Consider the following 17,076-nt stretch of genomic DNA (forward strand, 5'->3'; position numbering starts at 1 on the left):
CTGACTCGAATGTCAAATATATCTTCTTCTTGGTCGCCGTCCATAACTAAGGCGTCCCTATACCAATCTTTGTATTACCATGGCACATTGAGAATATAGGACAACCACAGGACACCATGTCTTGGATGAAAAAAGTAATGCTCGTCGGAGCTCATTCGCACACTATATAGCCTACAGAATTTTGGCATATTAAGTTCAGCCTCGTACCATTAATTTAGCAATTTGAAGCAAGTAATGAGCCTAAGAGCAGCATGGGTAAGTTGTTGATGCCATGTCGTAGCTGACTAAGACGCCCTTCAACAGTCTGGAATGAGAAATCTCAGACCTAAATCAAGATATCATGGGTGGATTGTAGTGCAAAGGCAACGAGGGTCGTTAGGCTTGAGGAGAGAGACAAAAGTATTATAGTCTTTCTCCCACCATACTTTACATTTGTTTAGGAGGTCTTGATGGTGCTTCACGAAAACTTGACACTCATCATGGCTGCGCATTCTAGTTAAAGGGACCCTGCTAGAGGATGCCACCATTTGGTTTTGGGTAGAAGGAATTGAGAAGATCAAGTGAAGTGATGTGAAAGTGGTGAAAACCTCAAACTTGGTTTGCAAAAGGAAAGTTCGAAACTTTTTTGCAAAATTTTAGGGTTTTTTTTAGGAGACGAGTCAGAAGGATTCTGAGGTATTTAAAGAGGATATTTTAAAATCACCTAGCCGTTGAATGCGGATCGTCATCGGCAAATATGACGATTGGATTTAGCTAAAGAAAACAATAAATAGAGCTTTGTTTTTCACGCACACGTAATTGTGACAATCCTCATCATTGCGATATTGAAGGCACGATTTACAAAGTAGTGTGCTTGGATACGAAACACTTTGATGTACAAAGGTTCACAAGAAACAAAGTTGAGACGCCGTGCGTATGAAAGGAAGAAAACGGTACGTTTCCAATTTGCTTTGAAAGGCATGGTCTCTGGGTACCTACCTATCCTCAAGGGGAACAAGTCTTTTTCAATGCCTAGTTAGAGGCAATTATGGAACCATTATTTTCTAGGACCAAAGTAAGATGAATCAAAGTACGCGTACCTCAAAAGTTCGGTTATAGACTCAACAGCCTCCATTGCGGAGCTGACTAAACGGATCAACGATGCCACAATCATCCTGTCTGGGAATCAGTGAGTGAAGTCCGTCGACTTCATCATCGACACTAACCCCACGCCAACTCAAACTACACAAACCCCACCTCCATATATCAAAGGTTTGAAGAAAGGCTATTGGGACCATCAAAAGTACATAAAAGTCATTGACAGAAGATAAGTAATACTCACCAAAATTTGGAGGCTTTCCAAATATGCGAAATTTCTCCAACATGCTCACAATTCACCAAAATTTTCTCACAATCCACAAAAGCTCAATGATTCCTCACAGATTTCAGAATTTGCGAGTCCTGATATAAGCAGAACTAAATCTCTTTCGTTAAAATTCCTAATTGTCATGCTCTAGCTTTTTCAAATCTCTCTGACCAAAGAAGGAAGAAGTATCCGTGGAAAAGGTAGAGAAGTGAGCCGAGTAGTAGGTGAGGCGATTTGACAAAAAAAAACCTCCACCAAAGGGTCACGGGGGTCGGCACGTGCCTTCTTAACAAAGAATTTGATGGATTATTGGCAAAAGGATGACATTAATGTGTAGCATTGAATATCAGGACCAAAGTTACCGATTTTGAAACCGAGAGACTAATAAAATGATGAGTTAAGCCAATGTCGCGACCATTTGTGATAAACAGTAACACCAATTTATTTTTTGAAGTAGGATTCTCTCCCTTTATATTCTCATCTCCTTGTCTCTCCACCTATCACATATTATTTTTTGTGTTATTGTCTTTATAAAAAATTAATATAAGATGTTGATGTAATTAAATCGTAACCGATCAAATACGAGAAGAGAGAAGAGGAGAGAGACAGATTAGGAAGGGAAAGAATCCTCCTTATTTTTTTTTTTCCCTCCTCTCGTCCTGCCAGGGGTCCTCTCTCTCTCCCTCATCTCTCTTTTATTTCTATAGAGGCCCTTTGCTCGAACCCTAACCCTCAAATTTCTCGGCAAAACCCCGACTTTATCGGAAAATCAGCGAGGAAATGCAGCACCAGAGGCTGAAGCAGCAACAGCAGCAGCAGCAAGCTCTGATGCAGCAGGCTCTTCTACAGCAGCATTCTCTCTACCATCCTGGCCTCTTAGCTCCCCCTCAGGTTCTATCTTGCTCTAATTCTCGTCCTCTGACATCTATTCTGTTTTCGGGTTCGATTTCCATTTCGATTTTGGTTTTGATTTCCAGCTCCAATTGTCATTGTATGTGATTGCAGTACGGAATGTAGGGTTAGTTGAGTTACTCTTCCTTTGAATTACCCGAATCCGCAAGATGGGATTTTTGGGAAATTTCTGTTGTGGGAAAGTTTTAAATTTAATAGTTTTGTTTTTTGATCGCTTCTCGTTAGTGAAAAAAAGCTTGGGTGTTATATTTTGGGAGGCTCTGTGATTGGTGTTGAATAAGGTTAAATAGTTTTTTGTTTTCGTTTTCGTTTTTCGGATTTCTGAAATGGGGAAGAATTGTTGGCATCTTGGGACGTTTCGTTATCCTTATGTCGTACTGAATGGAAAATAGAAATAGGAGACTCTGTGTGGTTTTTCAAATTGTTTTTTTTCGTGCATTGGTGCCTTGGTTGGTGGTGATTTCGAAACCTCCAGTAAGTTGCTGATAATAGTTTTCAATAAAGAAGTAAACCAAATAACCATTTGGCCCTATCTTAGAAATTTGATAAAGTTCACAGGAGTTGCGCTTTAGGTTCTTTTTAGTTCCCTGCCAACCATGTTTTTGTCTTGCATAATCATTTATTTCCACTACGGACCACTAGTATTTAAGTTTGTCGTTGTTGGGTTCCAGTGAAAGTACTTAAGTGAATTTTGTTGTTAGGTTCTCATCTTGTTGATAACTAAGGGATTTTAGTTTGATTTACGTTTTTATTTTATTTTTTTCTTCTGGCTTTTTAGGTTCCTTTATTTTCTATTCTTTTTCACATTTTTATTTTGCAGATAGAGCCAATCCCAAGTGGAAATCTGCCTCCTGGTTTTGATCCAAGTACTTGCCGCAGTGTGTGAGTATTTGTCTAGACATTTTTTTTTCTTCTTTCCATTGTAAGTTTTTGTTTGTTTCACCTCTATGCTTATGTAACTATTATGTTTCTCTGCATTTTGTACCCTTGGTCGATGACTCGATAATGATTGTCTTCATTGAATAGCTTTATGATAGGTACATTTTTTCCATGGTTGCTTTTCACTTGGCCATGCTATATCTTCCTAAAGTAATTTTCAAGCATCTGAAATTACCCATCCTTCTCACAAAATTACCCTTTCACTTGCTATGCTTTCTGTCCGAAAAAATCCAGACAAAGTTAACTATGTGTAACTAAAATTGTCTTTTTTTTCTTTTTTTGTTTTTCTTTTTTTTTTTGTTTTTTTTTTCCTGGTTCAGAGTGATTACTTAGGGTTTAATTTAGTTTCTTTTTTGTCTTCTGGTTTTAAAGTTTTGTCTACTTTGAAAATTTTCAGGTATGTTGGGAACATCCATACCCAGGTGACAGAACCACTTCTTCAAGAGGTTTTTGCAAGTACTGGTGCTGTTGAAAGTTGCAAACTTATAAGAAAGGAAAAGGTAAGTTTGCAAAGGTGCACATGTTCGTCCTCGCCTTTTTTTTATCTGATCACTGTTCAACAATCCTCTCGTCATATGAAAATTTCTGGACTTGATTAGTTTCCTATGAGCCTAACTCAATTTTACCGTATGGTGATCATATAATTGATAATTTCTGTTTTCTCTGCCTTCTGCAGTCATCCTACGGGTTCATTCACTATTTTGATCGTAGATCAGCTGCTCTTGCAATAGTGTCTCTAAATGGCAGGCATCTGTAAGTACAAATATGACTTATGCTCCTTGTTATTTTGGTTGCTTTTATTTGTACTTTCTCTAAAACCTTTGATATGTGATCTTCAGGTTTGGGCAGCCTATCAAAGTAAATTGGGCTTATGCTAGTGGTCAGAGGGAGGATACATCAGGTTGGTTTTTGTTTTTCTTTCTTTGAACCGATTTTAATGATGCTTTGGCATTTATCATCTAGGTTAGTTATATACTGTCTTTCTGATGTGCAGGTCATTTCAACATTTTTGTTGGTGATCTGAGCCCTGAGGTTACTGATGCTACATTATTTGCATGCTTCTCAGTTTATAACAGTTGTTCGTAAGTGTCTTCTCAGGCACAGGTTTTCTTAATTTTATCATTCTTTAATAAAACTTGTGATGGCCAATAGTTAAGACTTGGAAGTTTTAGGTTCATCTGTTAACATTTGTTAAGGTTACATTGGAATCCATTATTTGTTTTTCAGATGCCTAATTTGATTCTTTTGTTGGTTTTAGAGATGCAAGGGTTATGTGGGATCAAAAGACGGGGCGTTCAAGAGGCTTTGGGTTCGTCTCATTCCGAAACCAACAGGTAGTATTTTTTACGTAACTTTTTACTTTTGTTATCTTTCGGAATGCATGGTGAATTCATTTTTATTAATAATCTATTGTGAGTCTGAATGGTAGTTTCTGATGGACTGGTAACTGAATGCAAGGGATTAGGATGAGAGAACTTAGGTAACGGCTTGATATAGCGATGTCAAATTTCAAATTTTCTTTTAAAGAGTCAATAGTTTAGAGCCCAGCCCCTCTGCCTTAATAAGTCTTTCAATTTGTTACTAAATTGCATCTCATCATACTCTCATTTACTTTTCAGGATGCTCAAAATGCTATCAATGACTTAACTGGTAAGGATGATGTTCTTCCTATTTAAAAACTATTTTGACAAGTTTGTTGAAAAAAAATGCAGGCGGGATAAGTACTGAGGGTTGAAAAAAATTCACCTGTATTCCTTCTCACCATATTCTGAACTATCTTTTTGTCTGTGATATCCAGGTAAGTGGCTTGGCAGCAGACAGATACGTTGCAACTGGGCAACGAAAGGTGCTGGTGCCAATGAAGACAAGCAGAGTTCAGATGCTAAAAGTGTGGTGGAACTAACAAATGGCTCATCAGGTGAGCTCACCGTGATCAAACTTTTTTTCCTTTGCTAACTTACAAAAGAAGTAATGTTCAGTTTGACTGGAAAATGGGAGGAAAATAATTTGGTTTGTAGTAATTTCATATACATTTTGTTCTTTTCACAGTCCTCAGCCTAAGACAGACTCATATTCTGTTTTACTTTTGCAGAAGATGGAAAGGACACAACAAACAGTGAGGCTCCGGAGAACAACCCTCAGTATACTACTGTTTATGTGGGCAATCTTGCTCCAGAGGCAAGAAGTTTTCTCATCTCTCTCTCTTGTGCACCGCGCAAACATGGGCTGTCACACACATTAATTTCTGCCATGCCATGGATATGAATTGATATACAAGTTTTTTTTTTGTGACAGAACTGAGTTTGAATTTTCTACTATGACTGCTTCTTAGCTTGAGTTGGTGGTTTTGAAGTTCTCGAAAGAGGAAAAGATGTGGAGAACAAAATGAATATCTTCGGTACTTGTGGATCACAGAAATTCTAGTATCATTAATTTTTATTGGTCTTATTCCTACAGGTCAGTCAGCTCGATCTGCATCGGCATTTTCATGCTCTTGGTGTTGGAGTGATTGAGGAAGTTCGGCTGCAGCGTGACAAGGGCTTTGGTTTTGTGAGATTCAATACACATGCCGAGGCAACTCTGGCTATTCAAATGGGAAATACTCAGTCCATCTTGTGTGGTAGACAACTAAAGGTGTGCTTCTATGCTTAGTTTAGAGATGTTATAAATTCAAGTATTATCGGCACACAAAAGGTAGTGGACTGGATCGGCCGATCTTACTGGGACATCGTGTAGAGATCCATATACGTACATCTACTGTAAAAGTTTTTATTTTTTCTATGTGTGCATTGACTGTTGATTGTTTATTATGTAGTGCTCATGGGGTAGCAAGCCTACTCCACCTGGAACAGTTTCAAACCCACTCCCACCGCCAGTAGCGGCACCACCTTTGCAGGGCCTCTCTGCAACCGACATTTTGGCCTATGAACGGCAACTGGCAATGAGCAAGATGGCTGGTGTCCATGCCCTCATGCACCCTCAGGGACAGCATCCCCTTAAGCAGGCAGCAATGGGAATGGGCACTGCTGGAGCAAGCCAAGCTATATACGACGGTGGATTCCAGAGTGTTGCTGCTGCCCAGCAGCTCATGTACTACCAGTAATAATACATTAGAGGATCTGTTTCCTGCATTATGCTGTTGTTATCTGAGTTATAATCCCCATTAGGAATCTTTTTTATTATTTCTCCCCCTTAAGTGGCGACGGTGAGGCTGTTACCCTGCCTTACGTGCTTGCTATCTGTATGGATATGTAACATGTATGATCTCCTGTTTTCAGACTGTTATGATGATTGGTTATTTATCAGAGGAAGTTGGCTTTTCCACACTTGTTTTCAGTCTCTTCCTTTATCGTTTTGGCAACGAGCCTACCGTTGATTATAACAGTAGAACCGACCTCCCTTCTTCGGTTGTTTCTTGGCCAAAGGCTATTATGCAATATCGCTAATGGGTTCATCGATCACCTGGTGCGGAAGTTTATGTTCTTGGACAAATTGCAAATCGAACATATATCCTGTGACATACAAAAATCATGATTTTCTACAATCTAAAGTGACGGGCGGAGTTCGACAGTAGGCAGATAAACCAAAGGCATTATGCATCGAACTACTTCTAACACGAAACAAAAACAACAATCCGGGATCTGCAGGCTGGTGCTGTTGACAAGTCTTTTGCACCCTCGCGTGATGTTCCATATTAACTCTTAACTAATAGAGAGAAGCTTTTGGGTTATGAAGCTAATTCAGTCTGACTCCAACCTCGCAATATAATTGTCGTAGAACTTCCCTGCACGCTCAAGATCACCAAGCTCAGTATAACAATCAGCAATTGCACCGTAAGCTTCTGTGTTTCCCGAGTCTTCTCCTTCTCGCTTGGAGATGTCCAGAACCATAGAGTGGTATTTAATGGCGTCTCGGTACTTGCCCAATCTTTGCAGTGAGGCTCCTGACAGATGCAAATGGCAATTAAAGGGCACAAAATCAGAATGGATTTCCAACACACAAGCCAACATAATTAGACAAACACACTTGCAAACTGTTGAACATCGTCGATACTGAAGCTAATAAATAAGGCTCACAGAGACGAAACTAGCAGGGAGGCAAAAGACAGAAGTAGCAGCTGCATAAGATGTGCTCTTGTTCTTGTCTTAGCAAACTAGTATGACAAGTAAAAATAGGACAGTAATGAACAACGGGGATCAGAGACGAACCTAAACCTCTTGCAGCCTTCTTTTCCTCAATTGGGTCCTTCACACTTTGGGCAAGCTCAAGCGCAGTCTTAAACTCATCGAGTGCTTTCTCCGTTTCTTGGTTTCTCAAAAAATTCTTCCCAGATTTCAGTCGAGAAATCAAATCGTGCTTCCTCGGATCAACTATCACCTCACTCTCTTGTAGTACTTTTGCACCAATTGGCGAATAACTCAAACTCGGAGCATATGACTCAATCTTAGCTTGCCTTCTTAGAGATTGATTGATTTGACGCAACTGTTCATTCACTCGCTGTAATTCTCCTTTCCTTTGCCGAGCAACCAAGCCTATCATAGAAGCACTAAACTATTAACAAACTGCTCAACATGGGTATCATATGAAGGTATAGTTAAAACATTCAACAGAACTGCTTAAAACAGTTTCAAAAGCAAAGCACATAAATCCAACACCAGAATTAATGGTAATTAATAACCCTGTAAAATCTTACCACCAACAGTAGCCCCAACAAGGGCAACAAAGAGCAGTACAGGCATGCTGAAACCAGAGTTGTCAGCCTCACATGTTTCTGCCAAAGCATTCAATGGCTTTGTCAACATTAAGGCATTGCCGAGAAGAAGTCCCATTGTTGGGAATCTCAACTTTATGTCTCCCTGCAGAAGTAATAATTTCCAAATGAGAGTCACAAAAAAGCATTTTTGAATACAGATCATCAGATCATAATGGATAGAAAGTAACAACGCAAAAATAGAAATTTGGACACATGCATTTTCAATAACTAGCCAAATCCAAAAACACTGTATATCCCAATCCATTACATCTGACGATGCATTTGTCAATCTATGAAAATCAACCTACAGGGGAATTATACAGATATTACTTGAACGAAGCACGACAATGCATATGCTCACCATGTTTTTGACAAAACCAATCCAACAGAATACGATTAGTGTTGTCATCTCTCACATTATTATATCTATAGAATGCCTTTAAACAAGTTACCAAGTAGGTAAGGTGCGAATGAAAATGAAAAACCCGAATCAACCAAAATTGAACGCACAACCAAATGAGAAACATCTGGTGCAGGAACTCACCATCATACCTGACATTTTGAGTTTGGCAACATATGGTGGATCTCACACACTCCATCAAATTTATTTCCAAACGATGAAACAAGCTTTTCGACTTTAAACGGAAGCGAAGCTAACTTTCCGGGTTCTAACAATGAAAAACACTTCATGTCAATATCCAGATCAGTTTCAATTAAGTAACACCCAACCAATCATTGCAACAAATAAAGTACTAACTGCTAACCAAGAAAATTAACAAAAACAACTTTTTGGATTATTTACATATTCGAATATTTCGCTACGGTAATGCAAGAAAATCCCAAAATCCATAAGCTTTGTCTCCTCACATTCCACTCATACCTTTGATCATGCAAGCTTAGTCATTCATTTCAATTTAGGGAAAACCAAAATTTTCAATTTTCAATTTTTTCTGTTCTTTTCGTTCAACTTTCTCAGTAGCCAAACAAGAAGTAAAATTTCCCAAGTTGAAAACTCAATGTCACTAAATTGCACTAGAAATTCACATTCACATTAGAATTTGAAGGCATTTCGAGCAAGATGCTAAGGAGTGAGCAGAAACAATGGGTGCACGAGGAAGTACTCACCGGAAAGATTGGAGTTGAGGGAGATTTGATCGGACGGCGGAGATCGGCCGGAGTTCTTGGGGTGGGTGAAGAAGCAGCAGGAGAAACGGGCTACCACTGCCATTTGGTTCGGATAAACGTTGGTGTGGTTGTTCCCAGTGGGTTTTTCTCGATATGAGCAGTCAGAATCCGTGCGCGTATAAAAATGGTTTCTTTGCCATCCGACATGAGCACAAAGGATTTTGTTTTGGATAGATTTGATGATGTAATGTCACTTTAATTAATATTTTTTTATTTTTCTTGACATGAAATGTCCATTTTACCCCTTAAATCCATTTTTATTACTATATAAAGATATTTGTCGATTTCCTTCTCAGCTTATAAGGATTGTCAGTTTTCTCTATGAACTTTAATTTTAATCGATCACTAACTTTCCATCCACCTTAGTCATGTGCAAGGCCCATGACAATTGTTTAAGGGTAAAAAGGTAATTTACTCCTAATGTGGACAACATTTTTTTTTCTTCTACTCTTCCGCTAGATCACTTCATAATTTTTTTTTGTTTTAGTTTTATTCATAAAATTAAAGTTTAGATGAGAAATTGGCCAATTGTAAAGTTCAAAATGATCATTGGCTAAAATTAAAATTCGTGGGAGACAATGGCTAATTATAAAGGTTCATGGGGTAATCTATTATAATATATACTAGCAGATATCCACACACACTGTATGAACATTTTCATTTCATTTTGTTTTTTTTTATAAGGAAAACTAAAAAATAGGGCTTCAAATCTTTACATTTTAATTAAAAATCATACACTAACTTTATTTAATGATAAGGACAAAAATAAACATAAAAAAAAATAAAAAACCAACCTCACCCATCTCACCCACCTCAATCTTTCCCACAATTCCCTATTGGGTTCTCTCCCAGATGACTTGCTTTCTTCCCTACCAAATCTTCAGATCATTGACTTGAGCTTCAATCATCTTGTTAGCCCCTTTCCACCATCTTCGAATGGAAGCAGCCACCTTCAAATTATAAACTTGTCCAGCAACTTCTTCAATGGAACAATCCCGTCTTCGGTCCTTGTCCCATCAATATCAATTTTCAATGTCAACAACAACAGCTTTTCCGGGTCAATACCAATGAGCAACCGCAGCAGCCACGCTTCCCTTACATTTTGAATAGCCTCTATGGACCCATTGGCGATGGTATCATGAACCTCAGCAATCTCAATATCCTAGACCTCTTTTCGAATCTGTTCGCTGGTCCAATTCCAACCCATATCGATAGCCTTTTCAAGTTGGAAACACTGCTCCTCCACATCAACAACTTCACAGGTTCTTTGCCTTTTCAAGTTGGAAACGCTGCTCCTCCAACTTCATATCGGTAGCTTTTTAAGTTTTAGTTTCATAAACAGTGTCGTAAATTTTCATAAATAGTGTAATAAGTTTCATAAACAGTGTGTTAAGTTTCATAAACAGTATAGAAAGTTTCATAAACAGTTTGGGTGAGGATTTGCATGGGTCCGCGTGTCAGATTTAAAATTTATTTTTTAATATTAAAATTATATCATTTTCATTAAAATTTAAGTTCTTTTGTCCTTTTTATTAAAATTTAAGGGTTTTTCATTAAAATTTAAGTCTTTTTCATTAAATAAAGTTATAACATGGTTTTTTATTAAAATTGTCACATCCCGGGCCCGCTCCACCACCGTAGCACGATATTGTCCGCTTTGGGCCCCGACCACGCCCTTACGGTTTTGTTTCTGGGAACTCACGAGCAAAGTGACGGAGATCCGACCGTTGGATGGTAAGGAAATTTTAGGATGTTGTTATAGAGAAATATTGTGGACCTCTGGAAGTTATGGATTGGAAATCTGAGTTGCAGATCTTTCGGATCGAACTACGTAGTGACGTGTTTTATATAAGTTATATATTCTATCGATATGATTTCTGAGGTTTGATTTGATGATTGTTCTAGGCGCCGATCGTCATGACGTCTTGATGTGTTGTGCTAGGGAGTTGTAGGGCGAACTCCAAGTGAGTGGGCAGTTATTTTCAGTTTATACCTATATACTACTGATTTTTCCTAGAAATTGAAATGAAAGTATGTTTTAAAATGCTATGCATACATAATATATGAATTATATGAATTAGTATTTGATGCATATATATGAAATGGTGTTGTGGACGCACATGTGAGTATCAGGTGAGTTTTATGTGTTCATGTGAATTATTAATGATATGAATTGTGTTGAGAGCTCATAACCTGCACCCCTGGTGTTAGTGCTTATATTATTCACCCCGCACCACACGCTCACCTTAGATCCAAGTAGGTGCATGTCGTACAGACCACGAGAGGTGGTTCCGACATGTTGTACAGACCATTAAAGGTGGTTCCGACTTGTAGGTGACTTTAGATTATTATACAGTTGTTGATAAGAGAAGCACTAGAGCGTATTCTTACACCATTCTTGTCGTACATACTACTTCAGGTAGTTCCGATTTATGTGCAGAGTAGTGCCGTATATGTCACAGTGGTGACTCCGGTTGGATTGGATATTGAGCTATAGAATTAACCGTACAGGACAGTTGCAGGGTCTCCGGTTGATTCCTCATTTCACCTGTTATATTGATGCATCATTATCATGTTTTGAAGCATAGCATGGTATATTTCTTGAAAAGTGTTAAAGACTTGTGATTTGGGTTATTTGCTGTTATATATGGTTATATATATACTATTTTTCTGGGAAAGTATATGGGTTTTACAGCGAGGGGTTAGCGTTTTGATAATGAGATGATTTCGAAAAACTTTGTTTTACTGAGCCACTCAACTTTGTTTTGCGCCTTTCCAGGTTCAAGATAGCAGAGCTTTGGTGGCTACGAGGAATCCAACGGTGTTCTGACAGAATTCACAAAAGTAGAATTCACCCTCAGGTGTTACATCTTAGTAATTGTATCTTTAAAGCTTCAGAACTGTGTAAATGATTACGTCACTCTCACATGACGGTCAGCATGTCCTTTTTCAGGACGAGGTGTGTCAAAAATAAACTTACTCCAATCCCTTTTCATGAAAGTTCCCTTTTTTTTTTAATTATGAAGTGATTCGTTTTTTAAAATTAAAAAAAAACAGTTATGAAAATTGGGATAATGATGAACATTAAAAAAAAAAATTAAATAGGGCATGCTATACTAACCTGGTTATGAGGTTGCTGTAAAAACTAACAAAATTTATGTTTTGTAATTACTAAATTGCCCATATTATTTTTGTTCATTTTTAACGGAGGGGTTAAAATAATAATTTCATGGAATTTTAGTTAACAACCAGGGTTCTATATATATATATATATATATGCTCTTAGTAAAGAACACGAAACTTGTCAATTATTCACACTAGAACAAATCAGAACTCATAGAAAAGATGGTTACAAGTACATTCACATACGTCTAATCCAAATAGCAGTCAAGCTCTTAAAAAGAAGAGGCCTCAATACCTCTATTTTGTTATGTCTCCGAGATGCAAGATTCGCTGACTTCAATGATAGTATTCTTGGAATGATTGAGTCAAGTCTTTACAATGGACCAATTCATTTTGATTGCTTCCCAGATCTCACAATAAGTCTTTCAGACCCCCACATGCTGAAAGCACTTACATTAAACATAAAAACTTCAGGGTACCAAGTCTTTGAAGGAGTCCAACCATTAGCTTTAATTTTCAGAGTTTACTACAAAGTCACGGGAACAAACATGAACTTCCAAGCCTTAGTTAAAAGTCCTCAAGACCACAAACTCTTGATACAAACCAATCAAGAAAATGCCAACATTAAAATACCCAGAACCATTAGGTGGTCAGATATCAGTCTACCTTCAGATTGGTACTTGATCAATGAAAGCAAACTAGTTAGTATCCAAAATAGTTTAATCAACCTAGACAACATAAAACAATATTTTGATGGAACTGCTAAAATCAACTTTGACCGTCCAGCCAGAAAATCTAGTGTCCACTTACACGAGTTAGCCCAGTCACACAAATATTTAGAACCAAGTAGGAATTCTTTTTTTGGATTCACATCAGCCAATATGGTGGGATGAGATCAAGATTTAATCAATTCCTTAGTCAATAGAAAATTAAAAGTAGTAGAAACTAACTCAGTAGTCACCTGGCAAGAATTAATTAATGATTTCATCAACATAAAATTAAAATCGTTAGAAACAACATCTCAGTTAACTCACCCACGATACCAGCCTAACACTCAAAACCAAAGAGAACAAACCTTTTTAACAGAATCTGACTTTGAAGCAAGTCAAATTAACCACCAATTACTCGTACTGAATAAACCATTCAAAATTCGATGGAAGAAACTCAATGTTGACATTGAAGCAACAAAAAATATTCCCAGAAGAAATATTTTTCAAAATAAATATACAAAAGAACAAAAATTGGACATTTACAATAAATGGACTAATTTCATGAAGAAGCATAGATTTAAAGTATTTTTCTTCGATTTCGTTGAAAAACATTACGAGTCTGAAAATAAGATAGAAGTCATCACCAAAGAAAATTGGGTTAAAGAAGACAAAATCATAGTCTCTTCTAGTCACCCTCCACAAGAAACAATTTTAATTACAACTGCAAAAACACAAGTACCAGCCACTCCCTTCAAACTTCCAAAAGAAGATGCAGGAGTCAGGCTAATCATTGAACAAAACAATTTTACAAACCAAAGTCTACACACCATAGGAAAACAATTAGACAAAATAGAAACCAAAATAGATATACTTTCTCAACCAAAACCAACAATTAGGGAAAAACCCTTAGTCAATTTCCCAAAATTTTCCTCTAGCAGAATAGCTTTAAAAACAATTTCCACAAGTCAAAAAATAGATCAAATGTTACAAGAATTAAAACAAGAAAAAGATGAATCTTAACCAGAAACAATTTCTCCAATATGGGATTCAGAAGACGAGAGTGAAACAAATTCCATCAGAAAAGTAGAAGAAGCTTTTCAAAATCTTGAACTAAAACGAATCATGAACAAACGAGTCGATCCAACAACTCTTACCAAAAATTGGTATCCAAGGCCAACACCTCCGAATATTCAATTTGAAGAAAGAAACATTCAAAATCAATTCTCAGTCTCAGCTAAAAAGCTCTATGAATGGAACATAGATGGATTATCAAAACAAGAACTTTTGAATAAATTACAACACATCTCCAAGGTTGCTAATAATTATATTACCAATCAGAACCTCAGTCAAACACAAGTTGTCGACCTTTTGGTCATTGGATTTACAGGAATGCTCCATTCCTGATGGGAAAAACATCTCATTGAACAATCCAGAAATGAAATTAAAAATGCAGTCAAAAGAGACGAAGATGGAGCACCCAGTAAGCTTGAATCTTACAAGATGCAGTCAACACATTACTTTTCACCATTATAGAACATTTCATAGGGACACCCAGTAATGTCACCTCTAGAATTCATGACCAACTTAGTAACTTAAGATGTCCAACCCTACATGATTTTAGATGGTACAAAGATGTTTTCATGTCTAGAGTCATGCTTAGAAAGGATAGTAATCAACAATTTTAGAAAGAAAAATTCATTAACGGATTACCAAATCTATTTGCCCATAAAATTAAAAATGTTTTAGTTAATGAAGAAGGTATCATACCATATCATACCCTTATGGAAATATTATTAATATTATCTAGAAAGAAGGATTAAAAATGTGTATTGATATGAAAATTACAAAACAAATCAACAAAGACAAGCCAATAGCCAAATATGAATTAGGAACATTTTGTGAACAATATGGATTACCTTCTATTGCTCCATCCAACAAAAAGAAAAAATCAAAAGCCTACAATAGGTACCCAAATATGTACTCAAGTAGGAAACATCTCAAATATAAAAATAAGAATTTTGAAACAAATAAATTTTACAAGAAACCCAAGCCCAGCAAGTGGAAGAGGAAACCCTCAGGAAAATTCCACTCCAAAAACCAAGAATGAAAAGGAAATTGCTATAAGTATGGCAAATTTGGTCATTATGCAAATAAATGTAGAGTCAAGACAACAATCAACTAGTTGAAAATCTCTGAGGAAGAGAAAACTCAGTTAATCTAGGTTTTAGAATTAAGAGACACAGGCCGCAGTCAATCCAAAGATGATTTAAGTTCTAATTCGTCTTCTTCCAATAATTCCTCAAGTAGTCTTTCATCCCCCGACATGAAAATAGGGTGCACTAATACTTGTTGTAAAAAGATTTCAGTCCTCAATAAACAAGAAGAACAAGAAGATCTTCTTATCGAATTAATCAGCAAAGTAGATGACCCTGAATTAAAGTCATTCTATTTAAAGAAACTTAAGAAGTTAGTCTCCCCTGAAGAAGCCAGTACTAGTCAATCCCAAGAGGCCCCAAAAATATGTCTTAGCGCAACCATAGAAAGGTTTAATAGGGCTAAGAAAGAAATTACAGACAAAGATTTACAAAGAGAAGTTAATAAAATTAAGGAAGAAATTAAGTCCTTAAAACCAGAAAATATAGAAATTCGCTCATATCTCAGTAGTATCTAAACATAAGAACTCCTTGGCAATAATGATGAAGAACATAATAGTTCTTCCTCTGACCAAGAGTCAGAATCCAAATCCATAGAAAACCCAACAAAACATCTAGTTTTAGGATTACTACAAAAAATTAGGATCCAAAAATGGTATTCTAAAATAAAAATAATAATTGAAGACTTCCAGTTAGAAACAATTGCCTTAATTGACTCAGGTGCAGACTTGAATTGTATCCAAGAAGGTTTAATTCCCACTATGTATTTTCATAAATCAACATAAATTCTTAGTGCTGCAAATCAGTCACTGATACAATTAAAATATGAAATCCCAAAAGCTCATGTTTGTCAAAACAATGTTTGCTTTAAAACTCCATTTGTTTTGATAAAAAATATTTTAGACCCAGTCATTCTAGGTCTCCCCTTCATAGCTCTCCTATATCATTTTAAGGTACATCATAATCGTATAACCACCAGAATGTTAGGACAAAAAATACATTTGAGTTCTGCACAGAAACAAATCTCAAAAATTAACACAATTACAAAAAGATAGCATCTCAAAAACCATCAATTTAGTTACCAAAAAATCACAACAAATTAATTTCTTAAAAGAAGAAATTAATTACAAAAGAATTGAAGAACAATTAACAAACAAATCTTTGTTACAAAGCATTAACAATTTTCAAAAGAAACTTGTTAATGAAATTTGTTTGGATATTCCCAACGCCTTTTGGCACAGAAAACAACACGTTGTTAAATTTCCTTACAATAAGGAATTTAATGAAAAAGAAAATACCAACAAAAGCCAAACCAATCCAAATGAGTCAAGAAGTTATGGAATTCTGCAAAAAAGAAATCCAAGAACTTCTCAATAAAGGAATCATTAGAAAAAGCAAATCACCATGGTCTTGTTCTACTTTTTATATCCAGAAAAATGCTGAATTAGAAAGCGGAACTTCCAAGTTAGGCATTAATTACAAATCTCTTAATGAAGTCTTGGAATGGATACGGTATCCATTTCCCAACAAAAGATTTAATTAAGAGACTTAGTCAAGCTGTAATTTTCTCAAAATTTGACATGAAGTTTGGATTTTGACAAATTCAAATTCATGAGGATGATAAATACAAAATAGCATTTGTCACTCATTTTGGTCATTATGAATGGAATGTAATGCCATTCAGTCTTAAGAATGCACCCAATGAGTTTCATAATATCATGAACGAAATATTTAATCAATAGTCATTTTTCAATTGTTTATATTGATGATGTTCTCATTTATTCCAAATCAATAGATGAGCATTGGAAACACTTAAACATGTTTGCTAGGATAATTAAGTCATACGGATTAGTTGTCTCAGCAACCAAAATTAAGCTATTTCAAACCAAAATTAGGTTTTTAGGATACAATATTCACCAGTCAACCATTCAACCAATAGATAAAGTAATTCAATTT

The 17,076-nt window shown here is 36.4% G+C and overlaps 2 protein-coding genes across 3 annotated transcripts; one reads left to right on the forward strand and one right to left on the reverse strand.

Moving 5' to 3' along the window:
* Nucleotides 1-1,955: 1,955 nt before the first annotated feature.
* LOC126611038 (oligouridylate-binding protein 1B-like) lies at nucleotides 1,956-6,522 on the forward strand. The gene is made up of 12 exons (XM_050279214.1): nucleotides 1,956-2,236; nucleotides 3,078-3,139; nucleotides 3,594-3,696; nucleotides 3,873-3,949; nucleotides 4,036-4,097; nucleotides 4,191-4,278; nucleotides 4,455-4,530; nucleotides 4,816-4,846; nucleotides 4,995-5,114; nucleotides 5,289-5,374; nucleotides 5,654-5,830; nucleotides 6,012-6,522. Exons 1-12 carry the CDS (start codon nucleotides 2,126-2,128, stop codon nucleotides 6,297-6,299), a joined length of 1,281 nt encoding a protein of 426 aa, XP_050135171.1. The 5' UTR covers nucleotides 1,956-2,125; the 3' UTR covers nucleotides 6,300-6,522.
* A 137-nt stretch (nucleotides 6,523-6,659) lies between these two features.
* LOC126611039 (protein FLUORESCENT IN BLUE LIGHT, chloroplastic-like) lies at nucleotides 6,660-9,290 on the reverse strand. Of its 2 annotated transcripts, XM_050279215.1 has the most exons (5): nucleotides 9,075-9,290; nucleotides 8,502-8,617; nucleotides 7,890-8,052; nucleotides 7,405-7,728; nucleotides 6,660-7,139 (listed from the first exon to the last, which is right to left on the reverse strand). In XM_050279215.1, the coding sequence occupies exons 1-5, from the start codon at nucleotides 9,175-9,177 to the stop codon at nucleotides 6,937-6,939; spliced, it is 909 nt and encodes a 302-aa protein (XP_050135172.1). In that variant the 5' UTR covers nucleotides 9,178-9,290; the 3' UTR covers nucleotides 6,660-6,936. The 2 variants fall into 2 exon arrangements, with proteins under 2 accessions (XP_050135172.1, XP_050135174.1); XM_050279217.1 differs by lacking the exon at nucleotides 9,075-9,290 and having other exon boundaries at nucleotides 8,494-8,617.
* Nucleotides 9,291-17,076: the final 7,786 nt, after the last annotated feature.

The sequence above is a fragment of the Malus sylvestris genome, chromosome 17, assembly GCF_916048215.2.
Source record: "Malus sylvestris chromosome 17, drMalSylv7.2, whole genome shotgun sequence".
Classification (NCBI taxonomy): domain Eukaryota; kingdom Viridiplantae; phylum Streptophyta; class Magnoliopsida; order Rosales; family Rosaceae; genus Malus; species Malus sylvestris.